We start from the raw sequence: 22,659 nt of genomic DNA on the forward strand, positions 1-22,659 counted from the left end.
TGAAGATTATAGATCACGTATGTAGAGTGCCTACCATAGAACCTGGTATCTAGTGGTAACAACGGTGACGATAATGACAAAAGAAGTTGCACTACTGCTGTGACTATGACTGTTGCTAGTGGTTGTAGTATAGTAGTTCAGTTATGATGATGGTTATGATGATATCTCACATTCACCCTCTAACTCTGACTTCCCATCTGAAAACTTCTAAGACTTCATTTCATGCTTCTTTTTTCTGTTTAAAAGTCCTTTATTTTTCTTTAAGTGTCACTTTATTTAACCCAAAGTTACTACCCTTGCTCTTTTCAGTTAGTGAATGAATTATTGCAACATTTTCTTAGCTGGTCTCTCACTTTATACTTTCTCTTTTAACTTCTATATTCTGTATTCCTCTGCTAAACCAATCTCTCCATCACTGCATATGATATCAGTCTAAGCTCTGACCATTTGAATGTGGTAGTGGTCAGCAGTTATTCTGGTGACATAAGCAGGGGCAAGATTATGTAGGATGTTAAGTTACAAGATAATGAGTTTAAACTTTATTTTGAACTAGTGGGAAAACCTTCAAAGGCTTTTCAGTGGGGGCATGTTTTACAGAATCCATTTCCATGCAGTTTGGAGAATGGTTGGAAAGCACAGAGACTAATGATGGACTCTATTTAATGTTGTTGTTTGTTTTTGATTATCACAGTGTTCTTAATTTTCATACTTTTTTGTCAAGAATTATAAAGATTTTAACACATCTATGTTTTTTATAGGTTGACTTAAGAAATTTTCAGCTTCAACATATTAAGACATGTTAAAGTCTATACACATGGACTTGACACAGCTTAATTACATTTAGGAATGTTTAAAACCACTTGAGAGATTCAACTCTGACTTGACTTAGCCATAACAAACAAAACTCTGCCCCAAGGGTACCTAATTCAGTAGCTTTCTGAGTTTTTTAGAGCAAAGCTAGGTATCTCCATGGACATTTGAGTTGTTAATATGAAGGATACTCAGTTAGGTGCTGAGGGTACAAAGAAGTACAGGTAAAGGCATGGTTCCCCTTTTGAGGCTTATGACTTATTTGGAAAAGCAAGACTCCTGCATAAATAGAAATAACAAAGTGGTTTCTGTAATGTGGTGAATGAATAGAGTGTGGGCATTAGTGTTATTGTGGCTAGAATTGTTAGGAAAGTTATGTGAAGGAAATAAAACTTGAGTATATCCTAAAAGATTTTGATAAGTGGAAACAGCAGTGAGGATGACATTCTAAATAGGACCATTGGGAACTCCAGATATGTTGCTGTCTTTCAGGGGATAATGTACAAATCTTACATAGGCTGGAAGATTTTCAGAAGATGGTAAGTAATATAAGTCAGGTTTGGAGAGGTGAATTAAAGCTTTAAAAGCAAGCTTTATCTTTCAGAGCAATGAAGCCTCAATGGTTCAGCTCAGTAATATTATGTGATCATTTATTTGCCAAGTATCTTTCAGGTTCTTTGGATTAGAATATTTCCTAAGTATCTGTAATTATTCAGGAGGTGTTTGGCAAGGTATTTAAACACTCTCAGTCTTAGTTTCCTTATCTGTAGTAATGATCCAGTATGTAATAAATAGTTCTCAAACTTATGGGTAAATGACAGAAAGCCCAGCACAGTGCCTGATAAATAATAGGCATTCTCTAAATATTAGCTTATCTCTCCTCTCAAGATTCTTAGTCTTTTCTTACTATCTCCAATTGCTTAACTCCCTTAGCTCACAGAAGTCTAAAGGATTTATTTGTGGTTGTATATTAACATAAAATTTATTTCTAAACATATGAGATAACATTAAACTTTGCTCATTAAAATTCACTGTCTTATTTTCTATGATAATGTGAAAAGTAATCCTGTTTAGTTGTCATTTATTAGATTGAATCATGTGAAATTTCCAATATGTGACTTGTGACTGACCTAAAAAATGTAATTTCATGTGATTCAACTTAAGGTAACTTATGACTATAACTGGTATGACAGTGAATGGTTAAAGTACTTACTTAGAATTTTCTTTCTTCATTTTCCTCTTTAAGATCCTGATAATTTAAGTGACTCTCTCTTTTCTGGTGATGAAGAAAATGCTGGGACTGAGGAAATAAAAAATGAGATAAATGGAAATTGGATTTCGGCATCCTCCATTAATGAAGCTAGAATTAATGCCAAGGCAAAAAGGCGCCTGAGGAAAAACTCATCCCGGGACTCTGGCAGAGGCGATTCAGTCAGTGATAATGGAAGTGAAGCCCTTAGAAGTGGAGTAACTGTACCAACCAGTCCAAAGGGAAGGTTGCTAGATAGGCGATCCAGATCTGGGAAAGGAAGGGGACTGCCAAAGAAAGGTTGGTGTGTTCCATTTCCACAGAAGCAAACGAAACAATATTACCTTATACTATGGTTTCCTTGTTCTAGGAATATGAGAAATTTAAACAATGATGGTGTAAGAGGCTATGATTTGTGTATGTTTTTACAAAGTAATAATCTGAGGACCATCCCACTTGTTTTTAAGTTGAGCCTTTTTTCTTGAGGAGATTCAGTTTCTTGAGCAGAACTTTCTTTTCAGCAAAATATACATGGATGTTTTGTACAGTTATGAATTGTGCATGTATTCTCTAACTTTGCTTAAAAGTAGGGTCAGAAATTCGTCATACCTGGGGTACCTGGCTGGCTCAGTCAGTGGAGTATGTGACACTTGATCTCAGGGTCATGAGTTTGAGCCCAATATTGGGGGCAGAGATTACTTAACTTCTAAAAGTTAAAAAAAAAAAAAAAAGAGAGATTCATTATACCAATTATCTAATGAATATAATTATGTCCTTTGTTAAGAATACATGATAGATATAAATTGGATTGCTAATATCTGGATCAGAATTTTTTTTAAATTTTTAAAATGTTTATTTTTGAGAGCGAGAGAGACACAATATGAGTGGAGGAGCAGCAGAGAGAGAGGGAAACACAGAATCCAAAGCAGGCTCCAGGCTCTGAGCTGTCACCACAGAGCATGATGTGGGGCTTGAACTCATGAACTGTGAGGCCATGACCTGAGCTGAAGTTGGAGGCTTAACTGAGCCACCCAGGTGCCCCCAGAATTTTTTTTTTTTCAAGTTTATTTTGAAAGCACATGCGCAAGCAGGGGAGGAGGAGAGAGAGAGAGGGAATCCCAATGCAGGGGCTCCAGCTCGTGAACCAAGAATGGTGAGATCATGATCTGAACCGAGACCAAGAGTCAGTCACCTAACTTTAACTGAGCTACCTAGGCGCCCCTCTGGATCAGAATTTGAATAATTTTATAGATCTGGTTCTGAGTTCTCTTTGACTGATTGGTTGGTTGATTAAAAGATTTTATTTTGTAAGTAGTCTCTCACCCAACATAGGGCTCGAACTTACAGTTTGAGATCAAGAGTTAAGATGCTCTACCCACTGAGCCAGCCAGGCACCACCCAAGTTGTGTTTTGCTCTCTTTTGGAAACTGAAGTGGATTGGTCTGTTTCATTGCTATTTCCAGGGCCTGGAGTAGTTGCATATATTTAAATATTTGTTGATAAGGGGTCTGTTAGTTTTGGTCTATGGTAGGATTTTGATGTAATTTGGAGATTTCACTAGTTTCTGAATGGTGGGACTTCAATTTGTAGCCTAGGAATCTTGTAAAATCTTTTTGTGATCTGCCAAAAACTGTTATTCTTGTTGAATGGCTCTACAACCATTGGTTGGATAAAAATGAATCCTAGTAACCAGATTCTGTTTTGTTCTAGTGGCAGGGATTATACTCTTGGTATAAAAATACAACCTAAAAATAATTGGTGATACTGAAAAATTCTTTAAAAATAATGCAATATGTTGAGACTTACAAAAACATTTCAGTTTATGTAGAAAAACCACTTTGAAAGTTGGAATTGTTAAACTTCAACTGGTCAGTTTGCATATAGAAGTACAGAGAAATAAAGATAAGTGCAGTTAATGCTTAAATAGCTTAGTCATTTGTAACATTGCCAGTTGTCAAGTATAGTTTAACGTGTGCATTTATATTTAAAGAGTATTTGAGGGGTGCCTGAGTGGCTTAGTCTGTTAAGCCTCTGACTCTTGATTTCAGCTCAGGTCATGATCTCATTGTTTGTGGGATTGAGCACTTCAGGCTCTGCGCTGGCACTGCTGAGCCTGCTTGGGATTCTTTCTCTCTGCTCCTCCCCTGTGCACGCAGTCTGTCTGTCTCTCTCTCTCTCAAGATAATTAATTAAAAGAAAATAAATGGGCACTTGGGTGGCTCAGTTGGTTTAGTGTCCGACTTCGGCGCATTTCATGATCTCACAGTTTGTGGGGTTGAGCCCTGCTTTGGGCTTTGCGCTGACAGTGTGGAGCCTGCTTCAGATTCTCTGTCTCCCTCTCTGCCACTCCCCCCTGCCCCCCAAATAAATAAACCTTAAAAAAAGAGTATTTGACTTTGAAACACTCAACAGTGGAAACTGCTTTTTGTTAAATAATTTTTCCCTTGTTAAGTTTCCTATGCCACATCTTACTGGCTCAACATATTGTTGTTTTGGCCTTATGAAGAATCCAATAAAATTTAGAGCTCAGCTACATACAGTATCATGGCCCCTTGGGGTCCCTGATACAGCTATTTTTCTGTTCTTTTTTGGTTTAATTTTTGCTTTTATTTTAAAGCATCTGCCTTTTTAGTTTTAACTTTATAAGCTATTTCAACTTGATGTTTTGGAAATAGGTTATAAAATATATAATATCTAATCATTACTGAAAAAGTGATCTGAGTAAAAAATTTAAAGTATAACTCAACTGGAAAAAAATTAGCATAGAAATTAAAATTCAGTTTTTAACTGTTACTTAATATCTGAATATCTAGAATTATTTCAGATTTCAACTAAACTTTATGAACTATGAACTTTGTGTTCTTTTCTTTCTCAATTCTAAACTTTTTCAGGTGGAGCAGGAGGCAAAGGTGTCTGGGGTACACCTGGACAGGTATATGATGTAGAGGAGGTGGATGTGAAAGATCCTAACTATGATGATGACCAGGTATCAGTGTTTTACTTTCTTTTTAAAATCCATGTTTAAAATGCTTATAAATTTTTCACCTTCATGTTTGTAGTTTACTCATACATTTGTCAGGTCATACGTTCCATATCTATACTCTGTGCCTGTCAATCATATATATATGATTTGTATGTAGTATGTGTATGTATATATATAATGTGTGTGTATACATATGCGTAACACATACGTGTGTATACACACACATTACTATCTATATCTAAATCATACATATACTCAGTACTCTCAGACTGTTAGGTAAATTTTGGATTAGGAAACCAAATTAATTGATAGTGATAAATTTTCCCTTCATTTCTAAAGTGAGTCAAAAGTAGGTCTTTACAGATTCACTTAGGATTATCAAGCTGGTTATTTTTCAGTAAAGTCTGTTGAGTTAATATAATTTCTATAGTAATGAAAACCGAGAAAAATAGATATTATTTTGAATATCATAAAAGAGTTAATAGATATTAGGTTCCTTTTAAATGTTACTGTTTAGGATGATAACCTTATGGTAAATTTTATTTTGGGAACATAAATGTCTTTCTTCAATATGAGAATGTAAATTTTGTTTTTCTTCCTTATGCTGTGCCTTTTATTCCCATGACTTACTCATTCCATAACTGGAAGCATGTATTTCCCACTCCCCTTCGTCAATCTTGCCCCTCCTCTCTGGCAACTGTCAGTTTGTGTTTGCAGGTCTGATTTATTTTGTTTGTTTATTTATTTACTTTTTTAGATTACACATATGAGTGAAATCATATTTGTCTTTCTCAGTCTTATTTCACTTAGGTCCATTGATGAGAATGTAAGTTTTTAATAGATTTTATAATGAACATATACATATATTTTATTTTTATTTTTTTAAAAACTTAATTTCTAAGTAATCTCTACACCCAACATAGGGCTTAAACGTACAGCCCCCAAGATCAAGAGTTGCACACTCCATCGACTGAGCCAGCCAAGAGCTCCTATATATTTATATTTTTAATGGAAAATGTGTAGCTTACAAAAGTAGAATAGTATAATGAAACTGCTTGTACTCCTCTCCCAGCTTTACTGACTTCAATAATTAATAACTCATAGGCAGTCTTATTTTATACTGTACCTCTGTTTACTCTTCCTCTTGTATCCCTCCTGCATGCACCACTCCTACCCCCCCATGCTCTGGATTATTTTGAAACAAATCCCAGACGTTATGATATCTTTTCTAAAGAACTGTCTTTGCATGGTGATAAAAATTTTAGATAGGAAATTATCAGGGCATATGATAGATTGTTTTTATTGCATATTATTTGTATATACTTGTTTGTTTTAGCTAATTGTTGGACATGGAAATATTTTTTTTAAGTTTATTTATTTATTTTGAGAGAGAGAGGGAGAGTGACAGAGCTGTCAAGGCAGAGCCTGCAGTGGGGCTTGAACTCACGAACCGCGAGATAAGTAACGACTGAGCTGAAATCAAGTCAGATGCTTAACCAACTGAGCCACCCAGGTGCCCCTATATATCCTAATCTTAACATACAGTCTTTCAAGTGAGACTAAAACTAGTCACAAGTTGCACATAAACATTTCTGGCCTTTTTCCAGAGGAGAAGGGAGATAGAAAATTAATAGACATCAATTTCCTTGTTTTTTGAAATTTCTGTTGAATAATGCTTTTTCTTAGAGATTTTTTAGTCACTACAGCATTCTTGTTACAGAGACTTTTATTATAATATTAATCATGAAATCTTTGGTTCCTTCATTTTTTTTTTAAAGTGAAGTTTTAATGAAAACAGTAGGTATGATAGGAAGTCATCTTAAGTTTCTTGGTCACTGAAGGACTGGTATTATGAGAGGTAAAAAAAAAATTAACAAGATATGGGGGGTTGGGAGCAAGTCATATTTGCTATGGTTAGTAGTTCTAAACTGTTATTATTATTAAACTGTTAGTATTATTATTAAACTGTTTTATTCATAGATTTGTAAAAAAAAAAAAATGACATGGATTCTATTTTAGTATTAGTTTTCAAAGCATGTAGCACATCTTTTTCTTGTCCTGAATGAGGATGGAATATAAAATTCGTTGGGATATACAGTTAGAACATAAAAGTATTTATTTATAGTGTATATGTGAACAGAGGAAGGGCAGAGGGAGAGGGGGAGGGAGAGAGAGAGAAAGAGAGGGAGAGAGAGGGAGAGTCATAGGCAGGCTCCGTGCCCAGCACAGAGCCCGTTTTGTGGCTTGATCTCACCACCGTGAGGTCATGACCTGCGCCGAAATCAAGTTGGACACTTACCTGACTGAGCCACCCAGGGGCCCTGGAATATAAAATTATAAACCAAATTTCATTTTATTTAGCATTTTATTCATTAATTTGTAATTTTTTCTCCTTCCCTTCCTAGGAAAACTGTGTTTATGAAACTGTAGTTTTGCCTTTGGATGAAACAGCATTTGAGAAGACTTTAACACCAATCATACAGGAATATTTTGAGCATGGAGATACTAATGAAGTTGCGGTAGGTTTAAAATTGCATGTATAATTTACTTAACATAGAAAAAACATTATTAAAAGCAAAACATTATATCCGAAATTATCCTTGATCACTGAATAAGTTTTAATAAGCATTTTCTTTTACGTAAATGAATTTCTAAGAAATGAAGTAAAATATCCTTAACTTAGTTCTTTCCTACTTGTGATGAAGGCTATATGCCATTCCCTACCTGAAAAACGGCACAACAATATTTTAACAATTTTTGTAATTATGTATTTTTGTAATTGATAGTGTATAAAATATGATATAATTTCAGGCATCTATGAACCTTCTCAAACCTCTTCAGGAATCTCAGTTAAAAATGCCTGATTTAGGGGTACCTGGGTGGCTCAGTTGGTTGGGCATCCAACTTCGGCTCAGGTCATGATCTCGCGGTCCGTGAGTTCGAGCCCCGCATTGGGCTCTGGGCTGACAGCTCAGAGCCTGGAGCCTGTTTTGGATTCTGTGTCTCTCTCTCTCTCTGACCCTCCCCTGCTCATGCTCTGTGTCTCTGTCTCAAAAATAAATGTTAAAAAAAAAAATTTTTTTTTAATGCCTGATGTTCTATTTTTTTTGCCATTCATTTCAATGCTCAGGATTAAGATAAAATTTATCTTTGTACTCTGTCCAAAAGAAAGAGAACACAAAGATCTGAAAAAGAATGTATACAGAAACTAAGAGAACAAATGTTTTTTTGAAATGTAATTTGTGTGGGAACATTTCCTGTGTTATGAATTGTTCATAAAATAAATCTAAAAGGGTAAAATAAAATTACCTAACTAGGATTACTGACTTAAAGTACTAAAATTGCAGGTCTTTAGGGGATCCTGGGTGGCTCAGTTGGCTGAGCAACCAGCTCTTGGTTTCAGCTCAGATCATGATCTCATGGGTTTGTGGGTTCAAGCGCCGTGTCTGGCTCTGCGCTGCTGGTGCAGACCTGCTTGGGATTCTCTGTCTCCGCCTCTCCCCCATTCATCATGCGTTCTCTCTCTCTCTCTCTCTCTCTCTCTCTCTCTCTTTTCTCTCAAAAATAAGTAAACTTTAAAATTGTAACTCCTTAAAAGGCTTTTTAATTTATACTCTTTTACTTCAGACTGAGCTTTCTTGGTTTGTCTAATACCATGAGGTCTGATATCCTTATATTTGTAGAATTTGAATATAAAATCAATATTTGTTCAGTGCATACCATGTGGAGGAATTTGTAATAGCTGATTCCTGCTCTTTTGAAGCGCAGTCAGGTGAGGAAAGAGATATATAAATAGATATTAAAATATCATGTGAAGCCTTGTATTGCAGAGAAAGAGTTTAAATCCTGTAAGGACAGGGACTATTGGAATCCTATGTACCAAGCCTGGGGACTAGTGGTCTACTACGTATTTATTAACTGAGTAGTATTATGAACAGAGTATTATGGAAGCATAAAATGAAGAGTGTTAGAGATGATTCTGAACTATGTAAGGATAATTAGAAGTTTGCCAGGGTAAGACGGTTGAAGAGACTTTTCCAGAAAGAAGTATCATGTTTAAAGGCAGTGAGTGAGTTGTTCAACCATAGTCCAGGAAGTTGAAATTGAGTGGAAGAGACTGCTAACAAGGACACCAGTTAGGTGGCTGTGAAAATAGTTCTGGCACCCTTTTAGCAGTATAACATGATTTAAACACTCTGAGAAAACTGTAAAAGGAAGGCACTTTAAATAACTGAGTTAGAATTTAGCCTCTAGGGTCATACTGCCTATATCCCACTTTCAACTTGGCCACACCAGCTATATGTCCTCAGCAGATACTTAATTTTTCATTGCTTTGGGTATGATGGATATGATGATATCTCCCTGAAAAGGTTGTTTTGAGTCTTAAATAAGATAATAGAAACTAAAATGCCCGTTACAATGCTTGACACATTATATACAGTAGTATTAGCAGCTGCTATTATTATTTTTAATAGGAAATTTTAACTGAATCCCAGCATTTGAAGCAATAATTCCACTTAAAAATGATGGTTTAAGAACTTTTATGGATACCTGACTGGCTCAGTCGGAAGAGCATGTGACTCTTAATCACCAGGTCATGAGTCTGAGCTCCACGTTGGGTCTAGAGATTACTTACATAAACAAACTTTAAAAAAAATGAGGGGGGACACCTGGATGGCTCAGTGGTTGAGTGTCTGAGTTTGGCTCAGGTCATGATCTCGTGGTTTATGAGTTGGAGCTCCATATCGGGCTCGCTGCTGTCAGCCCAGAGCCCGCTTCAGATCCTCTGTCCCCCTCTCTCTGCCCTCCCCTGCTTTCATGCGCCAAATGCTTTCTCTCAAAAATAAACATTAAAAAAAAAAAAGATCTCCTTTAAACTTAATGTGAACAGTATAAACTTTAGTGCAAAGAGAAAACTTTGAAAAGTAGAGTATAAACAGCTTATGATAATGTAAAATGAATCTCTCCACAAATATTCATAAAAGAATATTCCTAGAAATTAGGGGTGCCTGGCTTGCTCAGTTGGAAGGGTATGCGACTCTTGATCTTGGGTTCGCGAGTTTGAGTTCCACATTGGGTGTAGAGATTACTTAAATAAAAAGAAAATTAAAAAAATTATAAGGACAGGGTTAGTTAATTCCTAACACAAACTTAGCAATATATAGTTTCATACTGTTTTAGGTATGATTCACATTCTTGAGTTTAGTGATGTTTAGATAGTTAAAGCTTGACAAAGTGGATCAATATCTAATTAATATGCACAGAAAGATGAATTTATCCTTTCCTACAAAATTGACTGCTTTTCTGATTATTTCCAAAGGGGAAGAGGTAAGGATATATGGATAAAATCTTGATTTTTCAAAATTAAAATCATATTGAACTAAAGGTAGTGACATACTTTTTAACTTTTTTTTTTTTTTTTTGAATAGGAAATGCTAAGAGATTTAAATCTTGGTGAAATGAAAAGTGGAGTACCAGTGTTGGCAGTGTCCTTGGCATTGGAGGGAAAGGCTAGTCATAGAGAAATGACATCTAAGCTGCTTTCTGACCTGTGTGGGACAGTAATGAGCACAAATGATGTAGAAAAATCATTTGACAAATTATTGAAAGATCTACCTGAATTGGCATTGGATACTCCTAGAGCACCACAGGTTTGTATGATTCTTTTTATTCGTTCTCTCCCTCCCCCTTCCCCACTACACTTCCAATTATAGAAATAATACATGCTTCTAAGACTTTAGTAGATAAAATGGGACAAAATGACCCATATTTTTTACCATACAAAAATAGCCCTCTGACATTTTAGCATATTTTTGTCTAGCTGTTTTTCTTTTTCTTTTTTTTTTTCTTTTTTTTTTTTTCAACGTTTATTTATTTTTGGGACAGAGAGAGACAGAGCATGAACAGGGGAGGGGCAGAGAGAGAGGGAGACACAGAATCGGAAACAGGCTCCAGGCTCTGAGCCATCAGCCCAGAGCCTGAGGCGGGGCTCGAACTCACGGACCGCGAGGTCGTGACCTGGCTGAAGTCGGACGCTTAACCGACTGCGCCACCCAGGCGCCCCTGTTTTTCTTTTTCAAATATAGTTTTCATCATACTGTAATTTTATATCCTGCTCTTCCACCCATGCTCTGTATAGTTTGTAGGTCTTTTGTTTTTTGTTTTGTTTTTTTGCTGCTTGTATATTCTCTATTATATGTGGTTAAGCTGTTGTATGATCTAGGATTTAAAAAATATGTAGATTGTTATAATTGAAGATTGAATTGGCTTGACTGATGTTTATTATAAAAATAATCATAAATAAGTCTGTTCCCCTTTGTAGCTTTGTGGGAAAATTATTAGAAAATTTATGATTTATGTTTCTGTTTAGATTCTGATCTCAAAGCCTTATGTATTTATTAGATTCAATACATGCTGATAGTATAATGTGACTTTCTGATTTGAAATTAAAAATGTGTGAAATTGTTTCTGTTTACTTGACCAGAGTTTTAAGTCAAGGTAGGAGCACTTGGGGCACCTGGGTGGCTCAGTCGGTTATGCATCTGAATCTTGATATTGGCTGAAGTCATGATCTCACGGTTTGTGGGATTGAGCCTGCATCAGGCTCTGCACTGACAGCTTGGAGATGGCTTGGGATTCTCTATCTCCTTCTTCTCTGTCCTCCCCGCTCCCCCCCCCCCCCCCACCAAAATAAATAAATAGACATTAAAATTTTTTAAAAAGGCAGGAGCACTTAAACATTAATTTAGGAATATATGTATAAGTTAATTCCTAAATGCTGTTTCTTTTCTATGCCAGACAGTAGTCTGATAAGGTATTGAGCTATGATTCAAACGTGGACTTTTTTTTTCTTTTTATACCAGTACTACTCATATGTTAAAAAAATGATTACATAAGTTCATATTATAGAATTTCTAAAAAATAAAGTCAAAATGAAGAAAAGCCAGCAGAAATAACCAGTGTTAACTGTTAAACATTTTGGTGTTAAATCTCTTTTACTTTCTGTGGATGTTTATCAGTGTATGGTTTTTGTATATGCTTGCATTTTTGTTTTAATAAGAAATGGAATTACACTGTATGTGCTGTTTTGTAAACTTGATTTTTCTTACACTATAAAAAGTAGTAAATGTATTTCCTAATGACCCCATAATGACCCCCATTGTATGTATCATGTAACCACACCTTTATTGTTGGACACTGAAGTTGTTTCCAGTTTTTATAAGAAATAATGTAAAAAAAAAAAAAAAAAAAAAAAAGAACTTTATGCATAGGGTCGTCTGGCAAGCTTAGTCGGTGGAGCATGTGACTATTGGTCTGGGGGTCGTGGGTTTGAGCCCCACACTGGGTATGGAGCCTACTTTAAAAACAAAACAAAACAAAATAACACTATGAATATACTTTCAGATAGAAATTTCTACACAGTGTTTTCTCCATACAATAAATTCCTTTAATCAGACAGTTTTTGAGAAAACCTAGTCCCATTTTTTTTTTTTATTTCCAGAAGAGAGTTTTCTCTTAAATTTAGGTCACTGGCTTAACAAGCGTTTTTGATTATGTACTGTGTTTCAGGCAGTGTGCAAGGTGTTGGGGGATTCAGTAGTGAGCAAAACTGATATGTGTCCTTCCCACCCCCCCATGGGTAGTTACCTTGGAGGTTAAGATGTGGGAATGTATGTCAAACATAACTAGCAGGTGCTAGATAGATGTTTGAGTGTTCCAACATGTCTTAGTTATTGATTCTGTAGTCCAGCCAGTCTTTATCATTCATGTATTAGAAATTGTGTCCTATAGAGTTTCATTTTAGATTTTTTTATACAGCTTTTTTTTTTTTTTTTTTGTAGTTGGTTGGCCAGTTTATTGCTAGAGCTGTTGGAGATGGAATTTTATGTAATACCTATATTGATAGTTACAAAGGAACTGTAGACTGTGTACAGGCTAGGTAAGTAAATTAGTTTTCCTACTTAGAATTTCAAAATTGGGGAAAATTCTACAGCATTTTATTGAAATGATATTTGAATTAATCAGACATTGTGGACATCTGTTTGTCATTTGTGTATATTCTCCACTGTTAAAAAAATTGAGAGATTTGACATGATGTAATAGGAAGAGGACAGTACTGTAATGTAGAAGTTTGGGATTTTAACTAAGCCATTAGCTACCTTTATGTCAAGCTGCTTTTCTCTGGGCCTCAGTTTCCTTACTTATAAAAATGAAGGGTTTGACTGAGAATGTTTCTTTAAGCTCTGTTCAGGTTTTCACATTCTGTAATTATTTAATATTCTAAGAAGATGGACAGTATTAACAAAGGAGCCCCATTTTCAATTTTATTTTATATTTATCTGCTACAGAAATATTAGGAAATAATGTTTTCACTCTTGTTCTTTGTTATAATTAATTTTAAGCTAAATGTGATATTTGGGAATCATGCTGTATGGTTTTTTGTAACTTCCTGGAAACTTAAATTTAGTCAGTGCCATGTCTTAGATTTGCTCAGGTGTAGATGTTAACTTAAATTTCTAAGACTACTTCAGGTCAGAATGGAACGGTTGCCCTGGTGGGAAGGTGCAGAACTATGTAAAAGTTAAGTTTTATGTGACATGTTTCCACTCAGTGTAGATCAATTATTTTGTAATAAGGTTAGATTTTGCATTTTAGATTGATTTTAGGTTATGTGAAAGCTTTTAGGTCAACCTGAAGCATTTCTAAGTTGTCAAAATTATTATTGTTGTTATTATTTCTGGTAGAGCTGCTCTGGACAAGGCTACTGTGCTTCTGAGTATGTCTAAAGGTGGAAAGCGCAAAGACAGTGTGTGGGGCTCTGGAGGTGGGCAGCAGTCTGTTAACCACCTTGTTAAAGAGGTAACTACTGGGTATTGTCTTTAACTTAATATACATGTATTCCTCAGGGGAAGTAAACTATGCCCTCTAGCTGGTATTTTTGTGGATAAAAATTAAGTTCTGTCTTAAAGCTATAAATGGAAAATTGGATAATCTTTGTGTATTTGGCTTTATTCCCTGGTGCTATAAATTATACAATAATTATATAATTATTATTAAATTTTTATGGCTTCCCTGACTAAAAAAAAAAGACTGTGTTAAATTAAAAGAGCTCTCATAAGAATGCTGTATTTGAACCTGAGAGGAATGCCTGAAGTATTTTCTTGTAGTAGTTAAAAATTTTCAAATACTGTCAACATAAGACTTTCTATTTTGTAGTTATTCAATAAATACATTAAAAAAAATTTTATAGAGAAAGAGTATGAGACAGGGAGGAGGGCAGTGGGTCAGGGGGAGAGAAAGAATCTTAAGCAGGCTCTCTGCTCATCATAGAGCCCAATGCAGGGCTCGATCCATGACACTAGGATCACAGTCTGAGCCGAAATCAAGAGTCAGATGCTCATCCTACTGAGTCACCCAGGTACCCTAGTAACTACATTTTTATATGAGCAATTTGAAACTGGATACTCTTAGATCATAAGTTAGGAATTATGAACACTAGAGTAGATCAGAGTGGTCGATTTTTGTAACGAAGTTCACTACTTGTGTGCATGCTTTAAAGTAATTGATTTATTCATTAAAGTGCCAGATTTATTCTCTATGGATTTTTTTTTCTGGCAGTAATGTTCTATAACAAGAAACCAGAAAAAGTACTTAATATTACTTGCAGATTTTTTTTTTTAAATTTTTTTTTTTTAACGTTTATTTATTCTTGAGACAGAGAGAGACAGAGCATGAATGGGGGAGGGGCAGAGAGAGAGGGAGACACAGAATCGGAAGCAGGCTCCAGGCTCTGAGCCATCAGTCCAGAGCCTGACGCGGGGCTCGAACTCACAGACCGCGAGATCGTGACCCGGGCTGAAGTCGGACGCTCAACCGACTGAGCCACCCAGGCGCCCCATTACTTGCAGATTATTAAGAAAATTAGAAGTCTTACAGTTCATGTACTTCTGACTTTTGAGTATAATCTTTTCATGTGACTATAGTTTTGATACTTAATCTTTTAATGATATGTGTACCTAGTTTGAGTGTTAAGGAGCTTAAACTATAGATTTTTGATCAGTTTGCTTTTATATATCTTAGGATAGATAATGTCATGATTATAATATCTGCTTTCAAAAAAAATTTCATGTGGTTAGGAAGATTGAGGTATAAAAACAGTCAAGATAACGGCATTTTGGCAAGAAAATGATATAAAATGCATCTAGATGGGAAAGGAAGAAGTAAAACTATCTCTATTCCCAGATGACATGATCTGTATACAGAAAATCTTAATGAATCCACAAAAAACAAAAAAACCCCAAACTGTCAACTAATAAATGAATCCAGCAAGATTATAGGGTATAAGATTAATATACAGTGTTCAATTCTACTTCTGTACACTAGCAACGAATGATATGAAATTAGGAAAACAATTGCATTTACAATAGAATAAAAAATATCAAAATACTTAGGACTAAATTTAACAAAAGAAGTGCAACTCTTATACACCAAAACTGCAAAACATTGTTGAAATAAATTAAAACTTAAAATAGATATCCAGATATCCTATGTTTATGGATTGGAAGACTTAATATTAAGATGATAACACTTAGGGTGCTTGCCTGGCTCAGTTGGAGGAGCTGCAACTCTTGATCTCAGGGTCGTGAGTTTGAGCCCCAAGTTAGGTGTAGAGATTACTAAAAAAATAATAAACTTAAAAAAAATGATGGTAATATTCCCCCAAAATTATTTTTTTGAGAAAGTGCCAGACTGTTTTATGTGAATTATCTCAACGAAAAAATAGTCAAGGTAGAAATGGAAATAGAACTACGAATATGAGTTTCAGGTTGACATTATTTGGGTATTCATTTATTTTTACATGGAAGGATGAGTTGGACAAAGAGGACTTTTAGAAATGTATATGTATGTATTTATAATTTATCATTCTCAAAAAATGCATGGAGCCTGATGGGAAACATTGAAATACTTCAAGTTCTATAACAAAGTTAAAAAACTGTAAGTGATATAATTTAAATAATAAATTTATTAATTTACAATTATAAAGTAAAAACACTTTATTCAAATGCCATGCTTTAAATATGTACTTTTTTTTTTAATGTTTATTTTATTTCTGAGAGACAGAGCACGAGGAGGGGAGGGGTAGAGAGAGAGGGAGACAGAGAATCTGAAGCAGTCTCCAGGTTCTGAGCTGTCAGCACAGAGCCCGATGCAGGGTTTGAACCCACGAACTGTGAGATCATGACCTGAGCAGGAGTCAATTGTTTAACTAACTGAGCCACCCAGGCGCCCCTAAATATTTACTTTTCTAAAGCATGATAATAGATATTATTCAGTATGTATCAGTATCATCGGTATGTATTCTATTGATCAAATTTTACTTTACCCTTTATTAAATACATTGCAGAAGTTGGAAGTCAAAGATAATTTAAATGAGATTATTTAATTAAGTGAGCCAACATTCATTGAGTGTCCACTAGGTGCAAAGGTGATTTTAACAGGCCATGTATAGGGAAGAACATTCTTGTTTGAAGTTCTTGTGCTGGAAAACTTTCCTCCTTTTCTCTGGAGCCATAGATGTTACTGTATTTGAACAAGAAAGTCAAGACTTGCCTCTTTAGTTACAACTAGAAACTGAATTCCAGATGAACATCTTAGATAATAGGTTTCAAATCCTATTTGAAGAGAAAAGAGAAGCTGTATGGATATTTTTGCCCTGTCTAGTAAAGCTCTATTATCATCATTTTTTGGCTTCCAGTGACTATTAAGGTCATCTGATGGAAGTGAAAGTTTGTGACATTGTAAAAATATATTTTGAGACTTTCAGCCAGTGCCCTCTAGTGGTCTTTAAAATCCCTTGTTTTACAGTGAGCATTGAAGTATTATGGTCACAACTGAGGTTAAGTCTAGTCATAGATTTCAGTGATTATTAAGGCACACTGAAGCGCTGCATTTTCTTTATAATTATCAGCCCTGTAAAAATTGGGGATTTACTTTTTAATTATGAAAATTTTGTTATGATAGTGTTGTGTCAAGTCTGTATGTTCTTACACAGCTGTTGGTGACCTGCTATTTGAGAGTAAGTAAATCCTATAGGCAGAAAGCACAGTTTAAAAAAAAAAAAAATTAGGAATTCTAATACATCTAAATTTTTAAATTTAATAGATTGATATGCTGCTGAAAGAGTATTTACTCTCTGGAGATATATCTGAAGCTGAACATTGCCTTAAGGAACTGGAAGTACCTCATTTTCACCATGAGCTTGTATATGAAGTAAGATTACTTTGACATTCCAAAGAGAGTTATTATTAAGTATTCCTTTTTGCACCACAGTGACTTAATGGTTCTTTAATAGTGTACATCTGTTTTTATTCTTTTAAAAAATTTTAATGTTAAGGGAGAAAGTTGTTTTTAAATTTTTATAATGATTATAATTACATATAAGACAAAAGGGATCTGATACATTTTAGGAGCAGTTTCTTGTATCAATTTAAATGACCAAAAATTCATTCATTTATTCATTCATTCAATTTTTAGGCTATTGTAATGGTTTTAGAGTCAACTGGAGAAAGTGCATTTAAGATGATTTTGAATTTATTAAAATCTCTTTGGAAATCTTCTACCATTACTCTAGACCAAATGAAAAGAGTAAGTATAACATTATTTTGAACAATTTTTAGGCTTCTACCTTAAATGTATAATAATTGAATACATATTATGAATTGTCAATGAAATATTCTTTTAGGTATGTTAAATAGTATTGTGCCTATAGTTGTTTTTTTTTTAATGGTTGTGATTATGTTTGATTTCTTGGAAAGTAACACTTCATTGAGTTTTTTTCCCTGTCTTTTTTAAAGATGTGATTGTTCTTCCTCAAGAGTTCTATTTTTAAGATATGATAGTTTTTATTTTGTATCTAGAGACAAACATGAACATGATCTTTTAACAAAAATTCTTTAAAGTATTTAATTTATTCCTATTTAAGATATCGGTGAGGTGCTTACTTGCCTTATATTTTAAAAAGTGTACTAAATGTATACAGATGAAGAAATGTGTCCAGTATCTGATGTCCGCCTGAACTCTTTTAAGAGAAAAATTTTAAAGAAAACATTCTATGACAAATATTGTCTATACTTTTCAAAGATCAGATCTGACTTCAGTCTAATTTTACGAATGTTTGGTCTTTAAATGTCGTTTGATGACAGTGATGGGTCATATGGCATTATGTACTTTATATGGGCTAACAATTCTGTATATAATTTCATTGTTTTAGGGTTATGAGAGAATTTACAATGAAATTCCAGACATTAATTTGGATGTCCCACATTCATACTCTGTGCTTGAACGATTTGTAGAAGAATGTTTTCAGGCTGGAATAATTTCCAAACAACTCAGAGATCTTTGTCCTTCAAGGTATTTTGTTACTTTTTTCCGCATAAAATGTTGGCTGAGGTGCTTGGAAAGGCTGATTTTCTGTCATTCCAGAAAAATTCTGGAATTCTGTCAGAAAAGTAATATCTCCCCTGAAGCCACTCAAGAGTGAAAATCATGAGTTTTGAGTTAATAGAAAAACTAGGGCAAAGCTTATTTTGCCCCCTTGTAAAATTTATACAGAGCTACTTCATGAAGCCCCTTTTCACTGGAAGGAAACTAATTTTGTGTAGTAGTTCTGTGTACCAGGCTCTGTTCTAAGTAGTTGAAATATTTCAGAGTAGATATTATCACCAATGAGATGAGAAAATTAAGGTTTAAGGAGATGTAATAGAAATTTTCTAAGTTCACACACAGTAGAGACTAAGGATGAATCCAGACCTTTTCTGGCTTCCAAGATATAGGCTATTCCTTACTCCATGTAGCTTCCTTTTATTCCTTCATAGAATGGAGAATTGAGGCTAATTGGGTCTTATCTCATTAGAAAGTATATGTGTGTGATTCTTTGGAGATACTGTATTTGTGCTACTAGGATCTAACTCTTTAGGAGTTGATGAATTTTTTTGTGGTTAAAATAAAGCTTATAATGTAAGTTTATAATAAATAGGTATAAATGTTAGTAATAGCTAAACTTGTGTATATCTGTTTTGTTTTTTTTTTAATGTTGTTTATTTTTGAGACAGCAGGGGAGGAATAGAGAGAGAGGGAGACGGAGAATCCCAGGCAGGTTCTATGTAGTCAGCACACAGCCCGACATGGAGCATGACCTCACAAACCATGAGATCCTGACCTGAGGCTACCTGGGTGGCCTGGGTGTGTCTGTTTTATGTAAATTTTAACTTTTTGTAATTTTTAAACTGAAAAAATTGCAAAGCTTTGTCTATTTTAAGTGCATTGTGAGAATTAAATCTCAGAAAAATAGTTCTTGGTAGTGTCTGTTGCTCTAGAAAGTTTAGAAGCTTTTGAGAGAAGAGGAGGAAGATACTGTTTAATGGCTTTGATAAAAATGTTTGCAAATATCCATCTCCAAAATCTCTCTCTGTGCTTGGTGATGGCATCATTTATGTGCCAAGTTGTATACATCAGTAAATACTGCCAATGTTGGCAAGGGTTCTTGCTACTTACTGCTTTGTTCTGCATCTCAGTCTCCTTATATTTACAGTCTGAAGCCTGTATGTGCCAGAAAAAGTAGCTGATTTCCACTTAGACTTCATGTGAAAAGGGGTCAACACCTTGGCACTGGCTTTTTAAGTTTTTCATCCTCTGTTCAGAAGTCTAAATGGTCATTTTTATTGTGGCTTTACCCTCAAGAATCAGTTGAGGGAGATACCTAAATTTTCACTGTATGCTATAGAACCTTGACTTTTTATCCTCTATCCATTAGCCTATTTGGGTGAAGTGCACGCTTGTGTGTGGTGTTGAATGCTTGTGCATGTTGGTCTAGGGTCAGAAAATGAGGACTAATCCTGGACAACTCTGTTTTCCACTTACTGCTTTAGGCTGCTGGTCAAATATTTCTCCTGGGCTGTACATAGCTACTGTGTTTGGCTACATACAGCATAAGTGTGCTTACATTATAAAGCAAGACCTCTTGATTTTGAAATAGCAGGAATCCCGGGGCACCTGGGTGGCTCAGTCAGTGAAGCGTCTAACTCTTGAGTTTTGCTCAGGTCATGATCACACCGTTTGTGAGATTGAGCCCCATGTTGGGCTGTGTGCTGATAGCATGAATCCCATGCTTGGGATTCTCTTTCTCTCTCGAAATAAATAAATAAACATTAAAAAAAAAAAAAAAAAAGAAATAGCAGGAATCCCAAAATGGGGCATAGACAGGAATTAATTGGATTCTGATTTTTCCATGTTCAGGTTACGGCTTTTCTAGATTTGAGAAAAAGTTAAAACAAAATTTTTAACATGGATATTTTCATAGGTTCTGTAGCTTTAATTTGCATAATTCCAAATCATGTTGGTGTCTCTTTGTCTCACTGTTTAGCTTTCAAATAATACTCAGAGAAGTAAATATTGAAGTTCCAAAAAGCATGTTTGCCTTATATTTTAACTTTTCTTTTACATGACTCCATTTGACAATGAACTTATTCAATAATTAAGCTCTTATTTAACTAAAAACTGCTTGGATTAACATTAACAGTTCATTTGATTTGCTACCTCCTAGGATACATAGCAAGAAAAGAGTCTTTTTTTCAAAAGGATTAGAGGCATGCTCACTTTTTTTTTTAAACAGAACCCTTCAAAACCTAATGACTAACCAAAAGAACCCAAGATGTTTGTTTGTTTGTTTATAGATAGAATTGATCTCCATTTTCATGTTTGTGTTCTTTTCATTACAGGGGCAGAAAACGTTTTGTAAGTGAAGGAGATGGAGGTCGCCTTAAACCAGAGAGCTACTGAATATAAGAACTCTTACAGTCTTAGATGTTCTAAAATATATAAATATATCTGAATTGTAAGAGTTGTTAGCACAGGTTTTTTGTTTTGTTTTGTTTTTGAAGCACTTGTTTTGGGTACAAGGCATTTCTGAAATTTTATAAACTTACAATTTAAGGGGAATTTTTAAAGGAAGTGTTTTCTTTTTTCATTCTTTCGTATTTTTGTTTTTTTGAGGGTGTAAAGGAGGGACAGAAGAGTAACCACTTCTTAAGTGGAATATTCTCATAAGCTACCTTTTGTAAGTGCCATGTTTATGACCTAATCATTCCAAGTTTTGCATTGATGTCTGACTGCCACTCCTTTCTTTCAAAGACAGTGTTTTTGTAGTAAAATCACTGGTTTATACAAAGCTTTATTTAGGGGGTGAAGTTAAGCTGCTAAAACCCCATGTTGGCTGCTGCTGTTGGAATACTGTGCTTTGGGAGTAAAAAAAAAAAACAAAAAAAGTTATTTCTTTGTCTTAAAGAATTTTAAGAAAATGAGTTAGTCATAAGACTTATTCATTTTTCCAGGGAACATATTGATTGGTCTCAAAGACTAGACAGTTAAATAAATGGTGGCTGGAACATCTATTTTTCTACAAAACTGGAAAAATGAACCTGGTTCTAAAAGAATGTATGACAAAATAAAACATGTGAAGCAGTGTTGATTCTTCATTGGGAGTACATTTATTTTAGGTCTTTTTAAAAACTTTTATTTTACACAGCAAATTTTAAATCCTCTAAGGGAGCATATTTGAACCTAGTGAATTTAAACTTTGTTCTTTGCAAACTTTTAAATGAAAAGTACTTGGGGCACCTGGGTGGCTCAGTCTGTTAAGCATCCAACTTTGGCTCAGGTCATGATCTTATGGTTTGTGGGTTTGAGCCCCACATCAGGCTCTGTGCTGATAGTTCAGAGCCTGGAGCCTGCTTCAGATTCTGTGTCTCCCTCTCTCTCTCTGCTCCTCCCCTGCTCACGCTCTCTCTCAAAAAATAAACATTAAAAAAAATTTTAAATCAAAAGTACAATCGTAAATAAATTCTTTTAATATTATATGTGGGAAATGCACGCATACTTATTTTCTGATCTTATCTAAAGCTCAATGAAATTTCTAAAATTTCATCATTCTTAAATTCTGTTACCAGCTAATGTTTGTGTTATAAAAAATTCTTCAGTGACTCAAAAAGTTTTACATTTATCCAGTGTTTGAGAAAATAGTAGCTACCAATAAATAGCAGTTATCTAAAGAACGATTACATTTCTAACCTCTTTTGTAGAGCCTGATTACTCAGCAAGGCCTCAAGGTCCATGGTAATTTAAATGGTCTATTATTGATTGTAGCAACCAGCCAAGAATTATATTCAGAATTTATAAAGGTATTAGGAATATGCCCATTGCAGGTTTAGAATTAAATCTTTTAGAATTAAAACTCCAAATTTAATGTTGATATTTATCCCATGGGCTCTTTCAAGTCTGTAGTTTTAATTGTGTGTTTGATACCTGGATGATAAAGGTAGCCAGGTAATTCTTAGTCCTTAAAGTCAGTATAATTAAAAACTCGGGACTGGGGCACCTAGGTGGCTCACTGTTAGTTAAGTGTCTGACTCGATTTCTGCTCAGGTAACACTCTTCATGTGGTTCGCGAGTTTGAGCCCTGCGTCAGGCTGCATGCTGACAGTCCGGTGCAGTGCAGAGCCTGCTTGGGATTCTCTCTCTCCCTCTCTGCTCCTCCCCTTTCTCACATTCTCTTAAAATAAAT

The 22,659-nt window shown here is 34.8% G+C and overlaps 1 protein-coding gene across 2 annotated transcripts in view; it reads left to right on the forward strand.

Moving 5' to 3' along the window:
- PDCD4 (programmed cell death 4) overlaps positions 1–21,574 on the forward strand; it is a 28,657-nt gene extending 7,083 nt beyond the window's left edge. The window contains exons 3-12 of one of the 2 annotated variants that reach the window (XM_047824445.1): positions 2,057–2,359; positions 4,951–5,045; positions 7,448–7,561; positions 10,472–10,693; positions 12,884–12,981; positions 13,787–13,901; positions 17,205–17,312; positions 17,577–17,687; positions 18,313–18,452; positions 20,819–21,574. In XM_047824445.1, coding sequence (XP_047680401.1) covers positions 2,057–2,359; positions 4,951–5,045; positions 7,448–7,561; positions 10,472–10,693; positions 12,884–12,981; positions 13,787–13,901; positions 17,205–17,312; positions 17,577–17,687; positions 18,313–18,452; positions 20,819–20,879 — 1,367 coding nt within the window. In that variant the 3' untranslated portion in view covers positions 20,880–21,574. The remainder of the gene's footprint in view (positions 1–2,056; positions 2,360–4,950; positions 5,046–7,447; positions 7,562–10,471; positions 10,694–12,883; positions 12,982–13,786; positions 13,902–17,204; positions 17,313–17,576; positions 17,688–18,312; positions 18,453–20,818) is intronic. The other variant, XM_047824446.1, reaches the window with a different exon arrangement.
- Positions 21,575–22,659: the final 1,085 nt, after the last annotated feature.

The sequence above is a fragment of the Prionailurus viverrinus genome, chromosome D2 (assembly GCF_022837055.1).
Source record: "Prionailurus viverrinus isolate Anna chromosome D2, UM_Priviv_1.0, whole genome shotgun sequence".
NCBI lineage: Eukaryota > Metazoa > Chordata > Mammalia > Carnivora > Felidae > Prionailurus > Prionailurus viverrinus.